Source organism: Fulmarus glacialis, unplaced genomic scaffold (assembly GCF_000690835.1).
Source record: "Fulmarus glacialis isolate BGI_N327 unplaced genomic scaffold, ASM69083v1 scaffold5013, whole genome shotgun sequence".
NCBI lineage: Eukaryota > Metazoa > Chordata > Aves > Procellariiformes > Procellariidae > Fulmarus > Fulmarus glacialis.
In genome coordinates this window covers 24388-43749 of record NW_009200898.1, presented here as the reverse complement: position 1 = coordinate 43749, position 19362 = coordinate 24388, and the positions used below count along the sequence as shown (strand labels likewise).

General features: G+C 39.1%; 1 protein-coding gene across 1 annotated transcript; it reads left to right on the top strand.

Annotated features, from left to right (window-relative positions):
- Nucleotides 1-4580: 4580 nt before the first annotated feature.
- Nucleotides 4581-16145, top strand: LOC104073824 (transcription elongation factor B polypeptide 3-like; the record flags this gene model as incomplete). Its single annotated transcript, XM_009573748.1, has 10 exons — nt 4581-4637; nt 6521-6633; nt 7717-8353; nt 9693-9792; nt 10645-10818; nt 11405-11502; nt 12311-12491; nt 12996-13119; nt 15827-15945; nt 16084-16145. Coding segments are annotated over 10 exons (1665 nt in total), but the record flags the coding sequence as incomplete, so codon positions are not given.
- Nucleotides 16146-19362: the final 3217 nt, after the last annotated feature.

The following is a 19362-nucleotide window of genomic DNA, read 5'->3' as shown; positions in this document are numbered from 1 at the left end:
GGGAAATACTACAAATACTGAAGTAATTTGTGTCAAATGAAGAGAGACTCTTCTAGAAACCAGCTTGGGTCATGTGTTAGGCTACATTCGTTTGAGCAACACGCATTTTAACATGGCTCAGTGGAAAGTCACAGCTAGGAGCTGTGAATATAGGTCACTCAGAACAGGAGACTGTATTTTGGAAAGCATTGACTCAGAAAATGATTTGGAGCTCTGATGTATTACCGGTTGAGCATGAAATTGCAGTACAATGCAGTGGCTTATGGAATAAATGCTATCTTTGGGTAGCTTAGCAGGGTTATATTATTACTGCTATATAGTATTAGAGGGACAATTTCAGGAATATTATGTCCTGTTCTGGGCACTGTTTTTAAAAACAACGCTGCCAAGCTGGAAGGATAGTAAGATAGCTCAAGATAGCTCTGGCTAGCATAACTTACTGAAACTAAAGAACCAAGGTAAAGTGTGTGATTAGTGTTTAGGCTTCTGTGTTGTATAAGATGTTTGGAAGAAGATTCCTTTATTTAGCAGAAAGAGATCATGAGATTCAGTAGCTGAAAGCAAAACTAGACAATTTTTTAGGGAAACTTTTTTTTTGCTGAGGGCATAGGAATGACTCGCTTGGGAGTGCATTGAGTTTTTCTGACATGTTGTCTTCAAAGTCCTGGTACTCTTTCAAATGAGCTGTCTAGCTCAGCCAGAAGTTATGGACTTATGTGGATTTACCACTTGGTGAAATTTCACATGCTGTGTTATAGAAGAGAACAGGCTAAATAATCATAAGGATCCCTTTGAGAGAGAGAGATGCAGCTAGTGAGTGACGAAGTGGGGGGAAGGAGAGAAAGTGAGAAAGCGTTATTGTGATGAAATGTTGAGTCGGTCCCTTGACCACAGGTGGCCTGGGGACCCCTTAATGTGTTCCATCCTTCCTGAGGGTCCAGGCTCAGCTAGGAAAAGTGAGGTGACTTTACAACACTCATAAAAGGGAGGCTGGAGCAGCACTGGTGCAGTGGGAAGAGACCAAACTCAGTGTACCTGGGGTCTGTTGTTATCATCACTCTGCTTTCAATTTTGACTCTGGAAAATTTTGTTTGCTCACATGCTTCTTACCTATTGCTTATTTCCTTTGCCCTCTGCTTTCCTAATGGCTGCCTGCTTTCCCTCCTCCCCTTCATCTTAGCTCACTCTTGCTCCTATTGTCACCTTTGCTTTTGTCTCACACTAGTATGTGTGTGCCAGCTCTCAGTTTGTCCATAAGGCTCTGCTTCTGTTGTCTGTTTACATTGCATGAAGACCTGTGTCTTGGGCTTGCTTGGAGTGCCATTTATTGGAAAAACAACAATCCTAAAGGCTTTAATTCATCTTCTGGAAATCAGGATGTATTTAGGAATTGCATAGAACAGTTCAGGAATCATATATAGAAATAACGTTTATGTTCTTTATGGTTTTTTTATAAAGTTTACCATCTCTTTTAAAGTCGATAGAGTTTTTCCATGAGGGTATAGTTGATAGTGGTATACAAGGTAAAATAGTCTGAAAACCAGTAGAAGGTTACATACGTATTGTGTGTATATGGAAGGACTTGGGGAAAAATTACTGGGTACAGTCCAGGGAGATAGGAGCCAGCTGGGCTAGAAATGCTATGGTAAAAGATACGGTTAGAGCAAGGCACCTCAACAGTCAATCTTCAGTTTGTTTTTGAAGGCCTGCTCTGAACAGACTTCAGATAAATGACTGTCTCTTTTTGCCTTATTTTATGTAATAAATGTAATAGTCCGCCATATAAATATAGTGACACCAAAGGTCATGTTTCTAACAAGCTCTTAAGTTTCAGTGACAGATTTAACTGTGTCTTATGTTTCACAATACACCTTTCTGTGGCCTTCAGCAAAGTCTGATAGGTAATAGAGCTTGGTATTTGTGCTTTAAAAAGCAGACAGCCCCTCCTAGTCTTTAATAGAGAAATCGAAACCTCTCCAGCAAATAGGGTAAATACAAAGTTTCTCTGCTGTTACTGATGTTTGCCACAAATCACATTTGCTTGTTTCCTGATTGTCTCTGTAAGTAAGTTTGGTTTTAAATGCCGAGGGCTCAGAGATAGGTGATTCCTACCGGCAGGCTGGATGCTGCCATTTACATTGCCCAGTTACAGTACAAGGCAAATGGAGCTCTCTCTCCCTTGGTAGTCCTATACGTGCATGGCTGCCGATCTCACCGCAGCTTAAGTGGTTCCCTGCTTTCGAGAGATCAGGATTGCTTCTCCTAAAAGAATTGTCAGAGTGTTTGATCAATGCTTTCTATTTTCTTTTTAATGAAACCCTCTGGTCTGTCTTAATTTGTCAAATATGATATACATTTCAAGAAAGCAAAATGAACAGTGTGGTCTTTGGTTTAGAAAACTTTGGAAGTTTTGTCTTTCATTAAAATGTGTTGACTGTTTCCAGACATGCTTGTCATCTAGGTACTTTTGTAATTTAGCCTGTTGTTTTGAAGTTGTATGAATAGTAATTGCCTGCTTCCTGAATCTGTTCTTCTGACATGAACTTGGCTTTATGAATTAATTTAGTCCAAAACCCATCAAGAGGAAACACTCAAAACCCCCATTCTCCTTGCAGCTTGATGAAAACATCTTTTAGTATTCTTCTGTGTATAGGATTGTCTTTGGGCTGTAGGATTTATTCCCAGTGGTTTGCACTGCTTGAGTATCTAGTCATCTATAGCACAATATATCTCCTCAGCAATGGGTTATGTCTTTTTGATTGCAAAATAAATTAAATGAAAGGGGATATATTTTTAATTGAATAAGAGAATTAACTAACCTGACACTGATAACATAGTTTCTAATGATTTTTATTTAATATTGTGAGCAATTATTTGTTTAACTTAAGCATCTTTGCAACACGCTTCCTGATGGGGATTATTTAGAAAAAGTCTTCAGCTAACAAAATATGTAGTCTACACCTGTGAAGTATCTGGAAAAAAGTTAAAGGTTAAGCTTGTATTGTCCTTAAAAGGAAGAGTAGTTCTCTTGAGATGCAAAATTGTTTTTAACTTCATTGCATATATCGTTGACTCAACTTGCTGGCTCAGGGAGTATCTTATCCTTAAATAAGAGGTAAGCAGAACTTCACATGGCTTTCATACTGGTTCCAAAATTTTGGTTAGGAAGCTTTTTTGTAGGTATCTTGCCATTTTGTAGTTAGCTGAAGTTTTTGGGAGAAAGTTGATTTGTCACCTCTGGTCCTAGGTGTATGTCTTGCTGTTACAGCTTTTCTCATGTTTTCCCAGGCTGTGAAGCATTTCTCCTGTACTTCTCTAGGTCTCAGAAACACTATTGCAGGGTGGGTGATTCACAGGAAGAACTGCATGCCAGGCATGTAGATAGACCCCACTGTACACAGTGAAATTCTGTGTCAAGCGTGGGATTCCACTACTAATGCATTATAGGAACAATGAAACTTAGAACAACAGTAGAGAAAAATACCCCCAAGTGCTATTTGTAAATTGTTTCTTCAAGTTTGCTACTCACTTATTTTAGTACCTCTTCTACCTCCTGCAACACCATTTCAGAAGCAATATCTAATATGATAAATAACAGTTCATCAGTTATTTAAGTTATCATAGCTGTTATTATAGTTAAAATGTTTCTGGGTTGCAGGTTCCTACCATTGCATTTAGAAATGGCAATGATCTGAAAAACTTGATTAGTATTCCAGGCTTTGTGAAAGCCTTAAGAAATTATGTTGCTTCAGTTCCACATTAATTTTGTCATCTACATAACATAGCTTCATGGAAGTTTGTGAAAGATAAGGTAAACTGCTTGTGTGTGGTCAACTGCAAGACTCTGGGGTGCTGTATACCCATTGCCAAAGAAATTGTATTATATTGCCAAAGAAATTTATACTCTGCTTATAAATGAGACTTTTGTGTTGTTAAAACACTTCTCATAGGAAGATGAGCCATTTTGTATTTGAAAAATTCTTTCCTGCTTTGATGGAAATGTTGAGTTTTGTAACAGGTGTACACTTTGTCAGTGCGAAACAAAACAGCTGTTCTAGCTTGAGCTTGTTTGTTAATATACAAATTGCAGTTAAATTTTCAAAACCTTAGTTTTTGCAAAGTGGGCTCCCACCAGCTCTGTTCTTTTCTTGGCCCAGGCTGATGGGAGACCTGCTAGGGGACTTGCTGCTTTTTGCTGGTTCTGCATAATGCAGCTTTTCTATCGGTTCTGTGACAAATGAGGGTCACTGCTACATGAGGAGTGTGGGCATATATATGTAGCCTGTACTGCTGTATTATCGATCTTTAATGTAACCTCTGTAGTGGTAAATTCACACCTATTGGATTTTCTGGTGTTACTGAAATTGGGGGGTTGGCAGAACTGTACTGGTTCACAGCACAGACTTCAGGCACAGCCCTGATGTGCGGTAAAGGAGTGCTCACATTTTCGTGGAGTTACTGGATATTCCTCTTAACACTATTGAGTATTTTTGGGTTAAACATGTGAATGGGGATGAGAAAAACAGAATAGAACTTACGAATGTTTGTTTAAAAAAAGAAAATCTAATGTTTCCTTCCAGATTGTAAAAACACTTAAGGTACTACAGGATTTGGATATATCACTGGATATTCTATTGGTAAGTGACTAATAAAACATTAAACTCCTCCATAGTGAATTACTGTGTAAATGTCAGGGGTCTGCAATCATAGAAGCAGTGAACATTGTTGCATTTTGTAATTTTGACTCTTAATCATGATTTGTTTAGAGCTCTGTACAAAGAACCATGGAGCCTTTTCCAAAAGCCAGCTGGAAGCTGGGCATATGACTTGACAAATGCAGTATTATGCCAACAGTGATAGTAGTGAGCAGGAATCTGAGCATATACAGAACACTTTGCTACTCTGGGTTGGTTTCTTCTCACTGTAAAACTGCTTTCAAGTCAGTGCTTAAGATAAAGCAAATATGGGTGGACCATTCCTTAGGTCAGTTGTCTAAATCTTCTGTCTTTTATTAGCAGCTCAAGGTTAGTTTCTTGCACTTAAAGAGCAGGCATCCCAAGTTATAGAGTAAGGATACTTGTGACTTGTATCCTTATTCAAGCTGCATCCTATCAAATTTTATGTAAGAAAATCTCACGCTGGTCTATGAAGCTTCTAGTTGTTATGAGCAATGTGTCTGTATTTTGGGAAGAAGAAAAATGTGGGGTTTTGTGGGAGAGCTCTTTGAAGAGTAAGAGAAAAATATGGTAATTAAGATATTTGGCTGGCCTATTCAGGCAAAAAGGCATTTGCCTGCCTAAGCACAGGTAGACTTCTACTGGAATACAGCAATATTTATGTATTTTTATTGGAAAACAAAATAATCTCATATTGCAATTAGTTGTTTAAAATGACAAAGGGCTTCTGCAGACAGCTAATGTTCCCAGCAGACTTGCATGTTTTATAATGTGACAGACTTTGATGGAGGCTGTCAAGTCAAATAGAGGAAAGAGGTGTCTTAAAACTGAGGACTGCACATATTTTTAACGCATTTGAAGAACACAAATAGCTTTAGGAAATAATCCCACCAAATTTCTTGCATCTATTTGCAATACACTGACTTACCAAACTGGCATTGCTAAAATTATATAGAAGCTAAATCTCTTTAAAGTGAAATTAAGGAAGGCATTTCTAAGGTGTGAGACAATTATGTGGGAATAGCACGTGTGTAGCTGTTGCTCAGACTTCACGGAAGTATCATTTCAGTAGTTAGCAAGAGCATTAACAGGTTGCTGCTAACCTAGTGAATTCCAGGTTTTGTATGCATCTTAAAAGTAAGAGTTTGTGAATCAGAGATCTTAATGATAATACAGGAATAAAAAAAAAATGACTTATGATACATACACTCAAAGTCTGCAAGATAGTTGTGCTTAAACAACATAAAACTCATTAGAGCAAGATTTGAAGGCACAACGATAATGTGACAATAATTGTACTGGGGGAAAACAGAAGATGACACGTTTAAATGTTAAGGGTTTTTTCTTTTTTCCCTGTGGCTGAAACTGAGACTGAGTTTAGTCATGTGAACTCTGCTCCTCTGACTCCTCTACCCCATACTAATCCTGGTTGAGATGCATTTTAGATTACAATACATCCATCATATGTGCTCTCTAACATGCTGAAATGTACCTGCATAAGCCTAAAGGGAGTTTGAATTGATTAATTCACTAGGGCAGTATGCATTTTGTGGGCATAAGCATTTGAGCCAAGTGAAATACCTGAAATACATTTAATGGAGAAAAATGACTTCTCTTAGTTTTATGAATTAAGACTGTATTTTGTTCCCCATATTTGGTTATAAATATTTACCTTCTCTTCATTTGTTTGCAGTATAAAGACTGCATTTATTATTTCTTTAGCTGCCATAAGAATTCTCTGACTACTAGACTAGTACCGTTTGTGTAGTAGTTTTAGAGAAGGTTTTATTTGGGACGATAGTTGTGACTTACTCTGCCCATCTTTCTTACATTATCTTCAACAGGAAACTGGCATAGGCAAAACAGTTAACAGTTTTAGGAAACATGCCACTGCTGGGAATGTAGCCAAAACCCTGGTAAAACAATGGAAAAAACTTATTCCTCCAGAAAATAAAAGGTAGGTGTGAACTAACTTTTTTCCTAAAAGTTAATTATACTGTGGTGTAACTTTATAAAATACAGCTTGGAAAACTTAGGAAAGTGTTTGGAATGATAAATATGCATTAGAACAAATGCTTAAATTGAATGGAAGAAATGAATCCATCTTTTATAAAATATCTGAAAACAAATCAGAGCAACAAGTATTGGTCAGTTAGCCAGCCAGCACTCAGACTTCAACTGTCCTTTTTTTGACTGGCACAAGTTCTTAGGTCCCAGCTGATGCAAGCATAACTAAGCCAGTGATGGGCACTGCTCTGCTTTTCTTCAGGGAAGTGGGAAGCTTGCTCTTTCTTCCCAGAGTGGTGGTGAAATGAGGCAGCTCTGCAGTGATTAGGTTGTATAGAGGGCTTTCCTACAATGTTCTTGTGGACTGAGAGAGGCTTCCAATATTGGAGGAGTCACACTAAAGAGATGTGATTTCTTCTCAGAATGAAGCAGCCACCACTGCCATGGCCAGGCTGACTGTGCTTAGATGTTTTGCAAACCTCCAACAATTTTGGGCAGTTGAGCTGAGAAAGCCAAAGGTTTAGATTGACTAAAGAGTGCATTTTAAATCTGAAGTTGTTCAAACAACAGGAAAGTGAAATACCAGAACCCATGATAAGCAAAGCATAAAGGCTGACCTGTTGTAATCTGTATCATCTACAGAGCATGTCATAAATTCTCTTTCTCCTAGTTATTTCAAGTACCATGTCTGTGTTATAAAGCGTGCAAGGAAACTTGTGTGGTATCCAACATGTTATAAGCAAATAGTACTGTGTCAGGCATGTTTTCGTACTGATGGTTATGTCCCTACTCCCCACTTGTCTTGCTGTCAATTCTTGTTGCAGTATTTAGTGGTGCTGGACCCAAGAGCTGCTTCTCTGGGATTCTGTACTGGTAATGGAAGAATAAGAGCACAGCAGAGCACAGTTCTGGGTTTTGTAAAATTATGACACATGGCGTGATTTAATGCTTTTGGTTTACTAATGTAGGTAAAAAGATTCAAGAATTTAGCAAGATGTAGCATGGAATGTGATATTTTTTTTTTATGTTGCAGTGGAAGAAAACAAAGTACTGAAAAAGAAGAAGATGAGACAAAATCTTCCATTTCCAAGGAGATTAAGCCTTCAGAGGAGTCCAAAGCATCTGTACTGGCCTCCAGAAGTTCCAATAGCGCTCCCATTTCTAGAAAGTTGAATAAGCAGCGTACTTGTAGTGAAAAGACCCACCAAAGCAGAGATTCTGAGTCTCAAAAAGAATGTGATAATAAAGAATGTAGCAGCAGTTCTAAGTGTGCTTCCCAGGGTACCAATCCTCAAGCTAAAGAAAGTGACTTCAAAGAGACAATCTCCACAGACAGCAAGAAAGTTTCAGAAAAGCAGTGTTCCTCTGTAGCCAATAAAGACTTACCACCCCTGAAGAAAGAGCGTAGTAAGGATGCTTCCAAACAGAGAAATACTAAACATGTGAAGAAACCAAACCAGAAACTTGTCATAAAAAGCAAAGCCAAATTACCTAGTGATGAGGAATTTGAGCCCCCTACTATGTCTTTTGAATCTTATCTTAATTATGATCAGGTTACCAAAAAAAGAAAGAGGAAGGCTTGTCCTACTTCAAAATTTTCTCATGCAAGAGAGGGAGAGGAAGAATTAAAAAAATGTGAGGATGGTCAATCAGAAACTCCCAATAAAAAGGTAAACCACTGCATGGTTGAGATAATAAACTGCAGACGAATAAGTGCTTTGGTCTCTTATTTTCAGTGAAATTCAGCGGGGGCAAAAAAAAGACTGTTTATTGCATACTGGCAGTTTGCAATCAACTTGTCTTGTATTTTTAGGATGATTTCCAATATGGCAATAGTCTTTGGTCCATATCAGCTAGTCTGCTTTTTACCTGCAAAGTAAAGGTCCGTACCTTTAGAAAGATGTCCCCTTCTGCTCTTGACCAGCCTGGTTTGTGACTATAGCAGCTGTTTGTGTATAGTACAGTCGTTTTGTCAGATGCTGTGGTTCTTTAATAGTGAATGTTAAGGTCTGCAGTGGAACTGAACTTTCTTCTTTTAATGCATTGAAGTAAACCTCAGTATTGCATATAAAAATAGTTTATACATGTTCGTAATGTGAAATATCCTAGTCCCTTGAAGTGGAAGAAGCTTAAATAGCTCCTCTGAGCCAAGGTAGATCTAAACGTGTATTAACTAGACCTTTTAAATGAAGCCCTTTTGTACACTGTGAAAGCTCCAGGCTTTATTGTGGAAGATCTGCAATCTGAATGTGGTATCTTCTGTCCGAAATGGAGAAATATGAAGGTAGAGGCTTGTGTATGACACTGTAGCATAAACTGTTTGAGGAAAAATCTTGGATATTCAAGCAGTTGTGAAAAGCTATTAAAGATACTGAAATGAAGTTCAGGGAGATGGAAATTTTGGGTTGTAGGTGCGTGGCTTACAATTGGGGAACACCTAAGACCCAATTTAGATGTTGCACATAATGCCGAGCATTTGTAGGGACCTGAACTTACCAGACTGCCACATCTTTAAATCCCTTTTTAAGGGGTTATCTGTGAAAAATTTTAGGCTAAATGGCTTGTCCAGCACAACATAGGAGACTTGATAGGACCAGGTATAAAGCTGTTTCTTGTCTTTCAGGATGGAATTTAGTTTGACTTTAAACATTTAATTGTAGTTTTGTCATCTTGGAGTTTTGTCTCATTCACTGCACGCCTCTAACCTCAGTAGTGATTTATCTGAAAGCCTGTTAGCTGAACACATCTGCTCCGTTCTTTAATCTCCTTTTATGCACTGATTGCAGATATCCTACTAAGTTCCTTTTGTGATATAGTCTTGGTAAGTAGAGTATGAAAGGATATGCTGAAAAGTAATCCAGTGAGTACATTTTAGTGCAGAAAAGCAATAATTCTAGTTATCCTAGTTAACTTTGGGGTTTGCTTAAGGTTTTTTTTTTGTAGCTTATTTTAAGCCTCAGTAAAACCAAATTTGTAATGTTGAAGCAATATTTCCTTGACTGTGCACAGGCCAAGGTGGCATCCCTCCAAGATCTTCTTAATACTCCACTGCCTAAATTTCTGACAGGCATCTCAATCTCGTCTCCCCCATACGCTGCAGATTTTAAAGGTAAGTAGTATGCAAAGCTGATAAATGTGAAACAGTGCAGGTTTTTACAGCTCTATGTAGAGACATCTTTATCCCATTTCCTAATAAACTCTATTAGCTCATCTGTCCATGGCAAAGAAATGCATCACCTTCACTTTCTTACCTGTAGAAATCATGGTAAAGATGAAGGGAGTTATAAAGACTTCCCTCTTATGGCTTGCTGAATAAAGAAATACTATGGAAGGTTACCACAGATGTAGAGAAGGCATAGATCAGGTGATAGTTCTACAGGCTCCATTTATCTTTACTCCTGTCTGTACCTTATAGCAGGCAAAGCCTTAGTAGAAATTATCTTAGGTAAAACAAATACAGGAAGTGCTAGGTGTAGCTTCAGCATAGGAACTTGCTAGCACCTTCATAGGTAGGTGACACAAAGTGCCAGTGGTTCCCCTAGCAGCTCTTGTGAGGCTTCAGTGGTTTCATGTCACTCTGGTCTTGAAACATTACTGCTATTGCAGCTTGTGGCTTCTCTAGGATAACTCAGGAAGATCAATAATGTTCTGTAGACTGGTAACAGCGTAATCTAGATGTGAATACAGCTCATGTAGACCTGAGCTAAATAACATAAGGCTGGTTTGAGTTGGTGCAGCTCACTTGCAACGTACATGCTGTCTTGGTGTTAGATGATGATGAATGGACTTCTGTAACATACAGTACGTGTAAGGACCCCAAACTGTAATGCTGTAACTTTGTATTTCAAGAAAAATGAATATCGATGTGTCCTATCAGCTGTGTTTCTCTCAAAGCTGAATGTTTAAAGCATTGTAAAATGTCAGGAGGTAAAGGAAACCCTGCCTAATGTTTTGTTTGCAGCTTCCCTAACACCTGTTGTAGAAGCACCCCAGCAAGTCAGTGAGCCAGTTCAATTCACAGGACGGAGACTGAACTCTAAAATGCAAGTTTACTCTGGCTCTAAAACAGTATGTCTTTCAAAGATGCTTACGCTGTATGAACAGTGCATCCGTGTGCTTCAAAACAATATCGATTGTGAGTACTTTAAGGGATTTGTAGCAGGCTGTGCCTGAAAGGGTATCCGATTTCTTTTTTTTCCTCATGCCAACAACTGGCCTACTAAAAGATTGCCCCTCCTTACAAACGGTGACTCAGAGCACATTGAAAGGCACTTAAAAGAATGGATTTATGGCCGTGCTAAAATGTAGTTTTGTTAGCTTACCTTTTTTTAAAGTTCCAACTTTAGTTAAAATATAACGTCCTATAAATTATAAGCCAAAAAGCCTGCTAACTTTTTTTTCCCCCTCCAAGATGTTTGTTTACATAAATTAGAATGAGTGATCAAGAAATTGTTTATTCCCTTGCATAGACAGAGAGGGGAGTGATGCATTGATAAAGATGGGGTAATAGCTATTCAAAGATGCTTTCTCTATCCTAAAATACAACTGCCAGTTAGTATGGAACTGCTGATTTGTAAATATTTTCATAGCCTGACTTCAAAACGTGTTCTGTTTGTGCTTGCTAAAATTAACTGGTATTTTTATTTTTAAACTGTTTGGTGAGTGGTGTTACCCACTGAGTAAAATAAATGAGATGCTGAAAGTACTGTCCTCTCTTGTAGCACTACATGAAGTAGGAGGTGTGCCCTTTGAAATTCTTGAGCCTGTGCTAACGCGTTGCACACCAGAGCAGTTGTTTCGAATAGAGGAATGTAATCCGGTAAATTCTACCTTGTTAAATTCAGGGAATCACAGAGGACGAGGCATCTGTTTCTGCCTTCTTTGCACCCTTTTTGATAAAGGTTCCCTATGGGCAACACTGGTTTTCTGTCTTGCATACTTATTTCTTTTAATCGAGCTGTCATTATCAAGCCTCCCTTTCTCAAGTCTCAGGATTTAAAGCATTTGGGAGAATTATGACTGTTGACTAAGTGAAAGCCAGTGTGGGTAGAAAAGTATTTCTGTTTCTAAAAATAAGGGGGGGGGGGAGACCACAGTATTTACCACTGAAACAGCTGAGAAAGTCATAATAGAACCAACTGTTTTCAAGTTACAAACGGTTAAGTCTGCAAAGCATCAGAAAGTATCTGGGGTGAGATTTAATGTGTGTGGTAGACTTCTTATCTACACTGTTAAGACTTCAGCTCCATGATGCATTTGGACATTGAGATTCTGAGTGTGTAGCACTTTGTAGTGCAAGTTGGCCACTTCTCTGGATGCCTAAAGTTGAGAGCTGGTGTGGCCTGAGCCTGTGTTGGAAACACAAGTCTAGCCTGTAAGCATGGCTCGTTAACTCAAATATAGAGCTCTGCTGTTTGAAGCTATGTGATTTCTAGGCTGAAGTCAGCATCTCTGCATGGTATTGCCATGCTCCATGTTGGGATTACCTGTGAGAGCATTTGTGGTGGGATTTGTTCTGCACCTTTCTCTACTGGGGGATTGGGCTTTGTCTACAGGCTCAGCTAATAGGTACTCTTGAAAATGTTATTTTTAAATCTTTGATTTAAGATATTTTGTGTTGAAACTAGATGTTCACAGAAGAGTCTGACCACTTGTGGAAGAAACACTGCCAGAGAGATTTTAAAAATGAGAGCCTCCTGGAATATGAGTCTTGGCGTGAAATGTACTTGAGACTGTTCAATCAGAGAGAAGAAAAACTGAAGATGCTTACAAAAAATATTCTTTCAGCTCAGTCTGAGAAACCGAAAGGTAAAATCTGTGGTTAGCTTTTCCACTTACAAAACCCAGTTTCTTCTGCTATTCTTGATGCTTACTGTGTAGGGTTTAGTGATTTATTTGCACTAAGCATTAATGCTGTATCTGTAGGAGAATACATCAAGGAAGAATGCTGTTCCTTTTAATTTACAAGTTGCTCAAAAAATTAATACGTGCATTAATACAATACATTAATGCATAATATTTGTAGCATACAGTAGACAAATCTTACTGGTTAGACTGAGGATTCTAAGCAACAATGCAAAGAGTACAAATGTAATTATAAATACCAAAGTTAATATGAAGAAATGCTGTATGCAGTCTGTATGTGATTTGCCATGGTTCAGTTCCTACTTTGGTACCAGATTCTGCTTTACTGAATTTTTTTTTTCCCAGTTTAAACCTAGAAATTGCCACACAACCATATTATCAACTGAGTTTTAAACATAAAGGGGAAAAAAAAAATCACATATCCTCTACTTCTTGCTGCTGTATTAGGCCGGCAAGTAAAAATGGCTTACATGACCAGTGCAGCAAAACCACCCAGGAACATTCGCCGACAGCAAGAAATCCACGGGACAGCAGGACCTGTTGCCCAACTTCATGTGATAGAGAAGTGCAAGTAAGTGTTCTATAGTATGCTTTTAATTCGAGTTTAGATGTCTTTGTTGGTACAAAAGCTTGCTGGCAAAATATTTTTGAAGTTATAAATAGCTCTCTATTTCCTTTCCTTTTGGGAGCAGCTAGTGGCTAGAAACTAACTTGCCTTTTAAGTCTTATGTGCTCCTCTGCTGTGTATGCATTGTCATCGCACATTTCTCCAAAGTGCCAGTGATGAATTCACCCTCCCAGCTGGAGAGTGAGTGGATGCTGTTGTTTTTCTCCAGATTACACTAATGCTGCTTGACATCCTGGGGAGATTCCAGTGTTAATGTTTTGTGTTTATAAACCTGCCTAGTAGCCTCACATGTTCTCCTGATTCGGTAAAGTCCCAGTCAGCTGTCCAGAGCGATACAGCTGACCAGAGTGAATCTCAGCAACTTCTAATATTCTTGATTGTGGGTTTCTGGTTTGGCAGCTTTTAAAGGAGTGTCTGGAACAGTCAGTCTGTAGCAGTAGCCAACACTAATCACTGGAGGATCAGGAAACTGGGGTTCCTCAGATGTTACCTTTGTACAGCACAAAGCCAAATTTTCTGTGTGACATCTTGGTTCAGAGTAGCTCAACATCCATGAGAACCAAATCTGAGGTGTGATGTTTGCCCTACCATTCCTGCCAGCCTAATGAACTCTCTTGTATCCAAGAAGATGGCTGCAACAGGGAGATAAATTAGCTGTATCGCCAGCTTCTACCTCTTCCCTTCTCAACTATGTGGAGACAAACTGCTGGTTTTTACTGTTTGAATATCTGTTCTTGTCTGAAAGAAAAATCAGCAGTTTGATTCAGAAGCCATGGGTTGATGAGTCCACATGCCAGCAGCTGGACCATAAAAGCTATGGAGAGCATTCATACTGCCTGAACATGGATATCTTAAGCTGTGGTCACTCACTCTGCTGTGGCCGCTGGTGAGCGTGGTGCCCTCGCTTGTCCCCATTGCCTGTGGTTGTTCCCATCTTGGCATAACTGCTCTGCAACTAGCTCTCTCAAAATTATCCCTTTGGGGAGGCAGCGGGTAGAACATTTTTCATTAATCTGAGTTATGGAACAGTTATGCAGGTTGACAAGTATGTGTGTGGATAGCGACAGATAGCTGGGAACAGGGAGGATAAAACTTAAGTCAGTCTTGCATCACATTTGCAACAGCTTAGTATAGCTGAACATGTCAGGAGAGTCATTTTAAGTTGTTTCTGTTCTGATGCTGCAGTGCCTGCAGTTATGCTGAGTAACTGTTTGGTCTTAGGCACGTGAACTAGATAAACCCAGGTCAGTTCAGTTATTGGGGGTGGGGAACCTACAACACCACAGGAAAGTGTTTTCTGTGAATTTCAGGGGCTTGACTTAGTCGAGCAGCCTCAACTTATTGCTCAAGATGGTGGTGATACGGGGCAGGAATGACAGCCTGGATGTAGGAACTTCAAATTGGCTTTTACACCAGATATGCTGTTTTTATAGCTGCACCTTTAGCTGATTAAATTAGGAAGTTTCTTTCAATACTGTTGCTGTTTTCAGTGAAAAGATAGTCCCCCACCAAGGCAGTAGCTTAAGGCACTTCGAGGTAGGCTTTTGCTTTCAGTTGCCTTGTGGGGGAGGTTGTATCTGTATTGTGACAGACCAGCCTTCCAGTTTAGGTGCTTCAAGTACAGTAGTGTAATGTCCTTTCTGCTCCAGTAATCTCTGGACCTGTAACTGAATGATGTACTCAAAGCCCTGCATGTTTTTTTTCTCAGGCATGATAAATTAGGAAGAACTGTTGTGTGAAAGAAGCCGTGAGAGGGTTGTTGCTTTGCCTTCTTGAGAAACAAGAGTTTGTTTAGGCACGATGAGTTTAACTTCATTGCTTTGACCATGTCCTCTGAAAACCTGACAGTTTTGCAGGTTGTAGAATTTGTGCAGCTGAAATCTTCACTGAAGAAGCTGTTCTTGCAGGAGCTAAAAAGGTCCTATGGCAGATGTCCAGATCCCTAGCAGGCTGCTGTTTGCAGTTCAGTGTGCAGCAGTATATGATAACTGGCAGCAGGCGTCAGTGACTGGCTCTGAGGCGTACAAGGCTGCCCAGATTGGTGATATCATGCTGACACTTTAATGCTGTGTTGGTTTAACTGTCTTTAGCAGTAGGCATCAGCTCTGTATCTGTGCCTGTTTCATCCTTGTCCTGTTGACTGAGGATCCCAACCTAATATTTAGGGTTAGCTATTCCTTTTCCTAGACATTCTGACTTTAAAAAAAAAAAAAGAAAACTCATCTTTGTAAATTCGCCCTCGTTTTCTGGCAGAGAGCTAGTTAGCAGTTCAGCTGTGTTCGAAAAGGAAAATAAACACAAAGAGCAAAGTAGAACACAGAGCATCATGAATCACAATGGTTTTGCTAAACATTTTGATCTCTCACAAATTCTGATCATTTAATTTGACAGACAAATAAGATGCATCAAATCTAATAAATGGAAAATTTGTGCAAGAATGGAAACGGACTAGATGACCACCTGAGGTCCCTTCTAACCTGAATTATCCTGTGATTTTTAAATGTACCACAGAACTGACTTCTTAAAATATTGTCTTTGAGGTGTAAAGTCTTAAATGTTTGTGATCAGTTTTTTTTCTCCAAAATGAGCCAGAGCAAATGGTAGTTTCATATCAAAAGCTAACTTTTTTCTTATTTCCTTGTTTTAAAAGAACAAGGATTCCAGAAAGCAGAGACAGAAGTAACTCATCATCAAATCTGATCCCTACTAGCAACAGTGGAAGCTCTAGCTCAGGTGTCATGACTCAAGATGGAAAGAAGCCTATCAAAAGTAAATGGAATTTCCTAAGATTATCAAGATAATTGTTTTAACTTGCTGTCTATTAATATATGCTTAATATTATGCTAATACCATTTTAAGTCAGTCACTGCTGTAATCCTAACTGGTCTCTTCTTTTTGTTATTGAAGAAATTGCACCAATCATGAAGAAAACTTTGAAAGCTTTGAAGAATAGAGCTGGACGACGATAAAATGAGGTTGCATATTTGAAGCTTATGTGACTATTTGTATATCATGCTACAGCTAATGAAAGTAATGTTAATGTAAACATTCTTCAATTTGCCTTAGTTAAAATAGTTATGAAACATTGCAGGGGCAAATGATTTACAATAAAAAATTGAAACATCTGAATCCTTTCATACTGCTGCTTTCTTATTCATGAATGAAGAAAACTGAATTGAAATAAGGTCAGTACACAATGATAAATCTGTTTATATGGACTTTTATAGATGCTGTCTTTATAAGTTTATGTACACATTTGCATAAGTTTTTCATGTAAGCACTTCAGCTGTGGGTATATTTTGCTAAGGTTGAAGTTATCTTGTAGAAATGGCCACAAGGTGTACTGAGGTACAATTGCAAAGAGGTCTTGGAGCACAAAAGTGTTTTGGAAACTTAGTGTATTTGTTTCACTAAAGGTTTTCCTAGGGAGACTTCTATATTTTTCTTTTTATGAAAACATGATTTGGTTGGGTTTTAGTTTTTCCTCTTCTGGAAACGGAAGACTCTTTATGAGACAGTCCTGGAGCTCAACTTCGGACCTGCTGGAAATGGGCTGTGAAACGTCCTTAGTTAGGACACCATGTGCTTTTCAGCCCTTTTACTTGGCTTAGGCAATGAGCCTTTAAAGGAGAGGTAGGAGAAGACAATGTCTTCAATTTAAATTGCTTTTTTAAAGCAGGATTTATATACTGCCAGGATAGATAGGGCAGGCCATGGCAGTGAGTTAATGAACAATTGTGTTATTCAGGAGCTCTGTCTAGTTGGGACATTTTTGGTACAATAATTAAAACCAGACCTGTCATTGTGTGATACCATCTAAAGGCATTAAGTCCTTGTGTGGGAGGTGGTATTTTGGGAACAAACAGAATGGAGGGAAACCAAGTATTTTGGGAACAAGCAGAAGAGGGAAACCAAGAATGTCATCAGTTTGATGCTATGGTCATCTCGTAGAACTCTGATCTGCTGCTATCAGCATATTGTGAAGAGGCCTAACTCACAACTGTGAATATGAGCCTTTTGTGTTCGAGGTGAAAAAGCTATTTGGTCTTGAATAGCTGTCCTTTCAAGAGTTGGGGATTGCTGCAGTTTGGGGTTAGTCTATGAATGGGTTTGCTTTTAGAAATGAGATACTTCTTTGTAGTTGCTTCATCTAAACCAGTTCACTTGCATGAATTGTAAGTCTGACTTTGCCTTGAAGGCATGGCTTACAAATAGAGGGACTCTTTCTATAGACTGCACTCAGTAGCTGCAAGTAGGTCTTGTTTCTTCCTTTGTACTTCTATAGGATTTGGTATCTTAGAACTCTTTCTGAAGCACAGGGTAAGGGTAAGATCATCATGAAACCAGTTGATGTCTCTACTCAAGACACCTTATGTGTGAATTTCCTCACCATCCTATAAATTTTCAGGTAGATTACAAAAATACTGCTACTAAAAGTGGCTTTTAGGGTCAGGTAACATAGTCACCCATACATAACAGCTTGTGCAAATGCTCTATTTATAGAGGGATTTTAAGTCAGCAGGTGTGCAACTGTGTTGTGGTTTTTCTCCATGCATGATAGTTGCACTAAAAAGAATGAAAGATGAGAACAGGTGTGCTGACCTGGAAACTGTGGGGAGCTTCCTCTGTCTCTAGGATCAAAACATCATTGACTGGTAGAAGAGGTAGTGCGGTGTCTGTCATCCACATCTGTAAAGAATGCTTCCGGGAGGAGCTATTCAGGACTTAAACCTGGCTGAATGGCCAGTGTACCATCCTTTGTCCATCAAACAGCTCTGGTTATCATATAGTTGCTAATCAGTTGGTGGCAGAAGTTTAATTCAGCTGGAGGTTTGTATCAAGTGTAGTGTGAATTGTTCAAGAATTCTGTTTTTTTGCTAAATCACTTTTATTTGCTGTAGTTGTTGATGGTATCCTTTTATGTAAGAAAAGACAAAGCCGTAACTAAGCCTTCTGTTGGACTCTGGCATTAGAGAACACAGCTGTAATCATTCAGAGCAGCTATAGATGATAGGAGTGTCACCTTGGGAGATTGAAGTATAAATAGTTGTTTTAACTGGTAGACTTGGATTGTTAATTGAAGTAGGAGATAACTCTTTTCCCGTCCTTGGCACTGATGGCAGAGCTGTGTGGAAGGTGAATTTGACTTCAAAATTAAGTGGCTTTCACTTCCTTTTCTCGCTTTCTCTCACTTCAAAGGCTGTAGATGTATCTTTGGTAAGAGATATGCGGAGGGTACCAATGGGATCGGATTGTTTTCCTGACAATTTCTATATTAGAAAATACTGTAGACAAGCATATCTCTTTACAATAAAGTAGTTGGTGCTACACACACTTCAGGCTAGGGTTTTTCTTTCACTTCAGGTGTGCTGTGGTCTGTTCCTATGGACTGAATGCCCACCTGAGACTGCAGTGTGTCAGGAGTGCTCTGGGAATGCATCTCCCAGCTCATTTGTGAGGAATCCTGTCTTTGTGTTTGACACTGCTTCATGACACGATTCAAAGCACATGTGGAGGTAAATTAAAAGCTTACTTCAAAAGCACATCCTTTTAATGTGAACTAGAACACTAATGCAGATGCTTCTGCCTTCCATCCCCATATGCAGTTACTCCAGTAAAGAGAAGTTCTTGCTAGGTCTGTGTGTTCTTGGCATCTGACATACCTAACAATACCTGAGGCAGATCACTTTCCTTCTGGTAGATGCACGGAAAGACTTTTGGATGGTTTTGTTACATACTCCCCAGACTGGTTGCCACATCCTTCTTACAGGATTTATCAGGAGCCTCCTGTTGTGTTTGACCTGTTCTGTGTTCTAGTCTACTGGCTCTGAGCTCCCTGGTGGAGAGCTGAGCCTGACTTGGGGCAGCTTGGAGGAGGAGACCTGTGATCCTTCTCAGGTAAGTGGCTATTTTCACAGAAAGACTAAACATCATGAGTGCATGACAGCCTTCTCTTCCTTAGAAACATTGCAGCTTGTAGTCCTCCTGCAGAAAGAGCCTTTCATCCCAGCAGCACAACTGCGTTTCCCTCCAGGTGATGAGCAAGTTCCATGTTCATTTCCGGCAAATTAAATAAGTAACGGGAGAAAAATATGGTCATAAAAGGAAAACCCTGCTGTTGTGGAAAAGACCACAAATGGAGAATATTTCTTTTCTTGAACTGTCCATTTCATGCACAGAAACCAC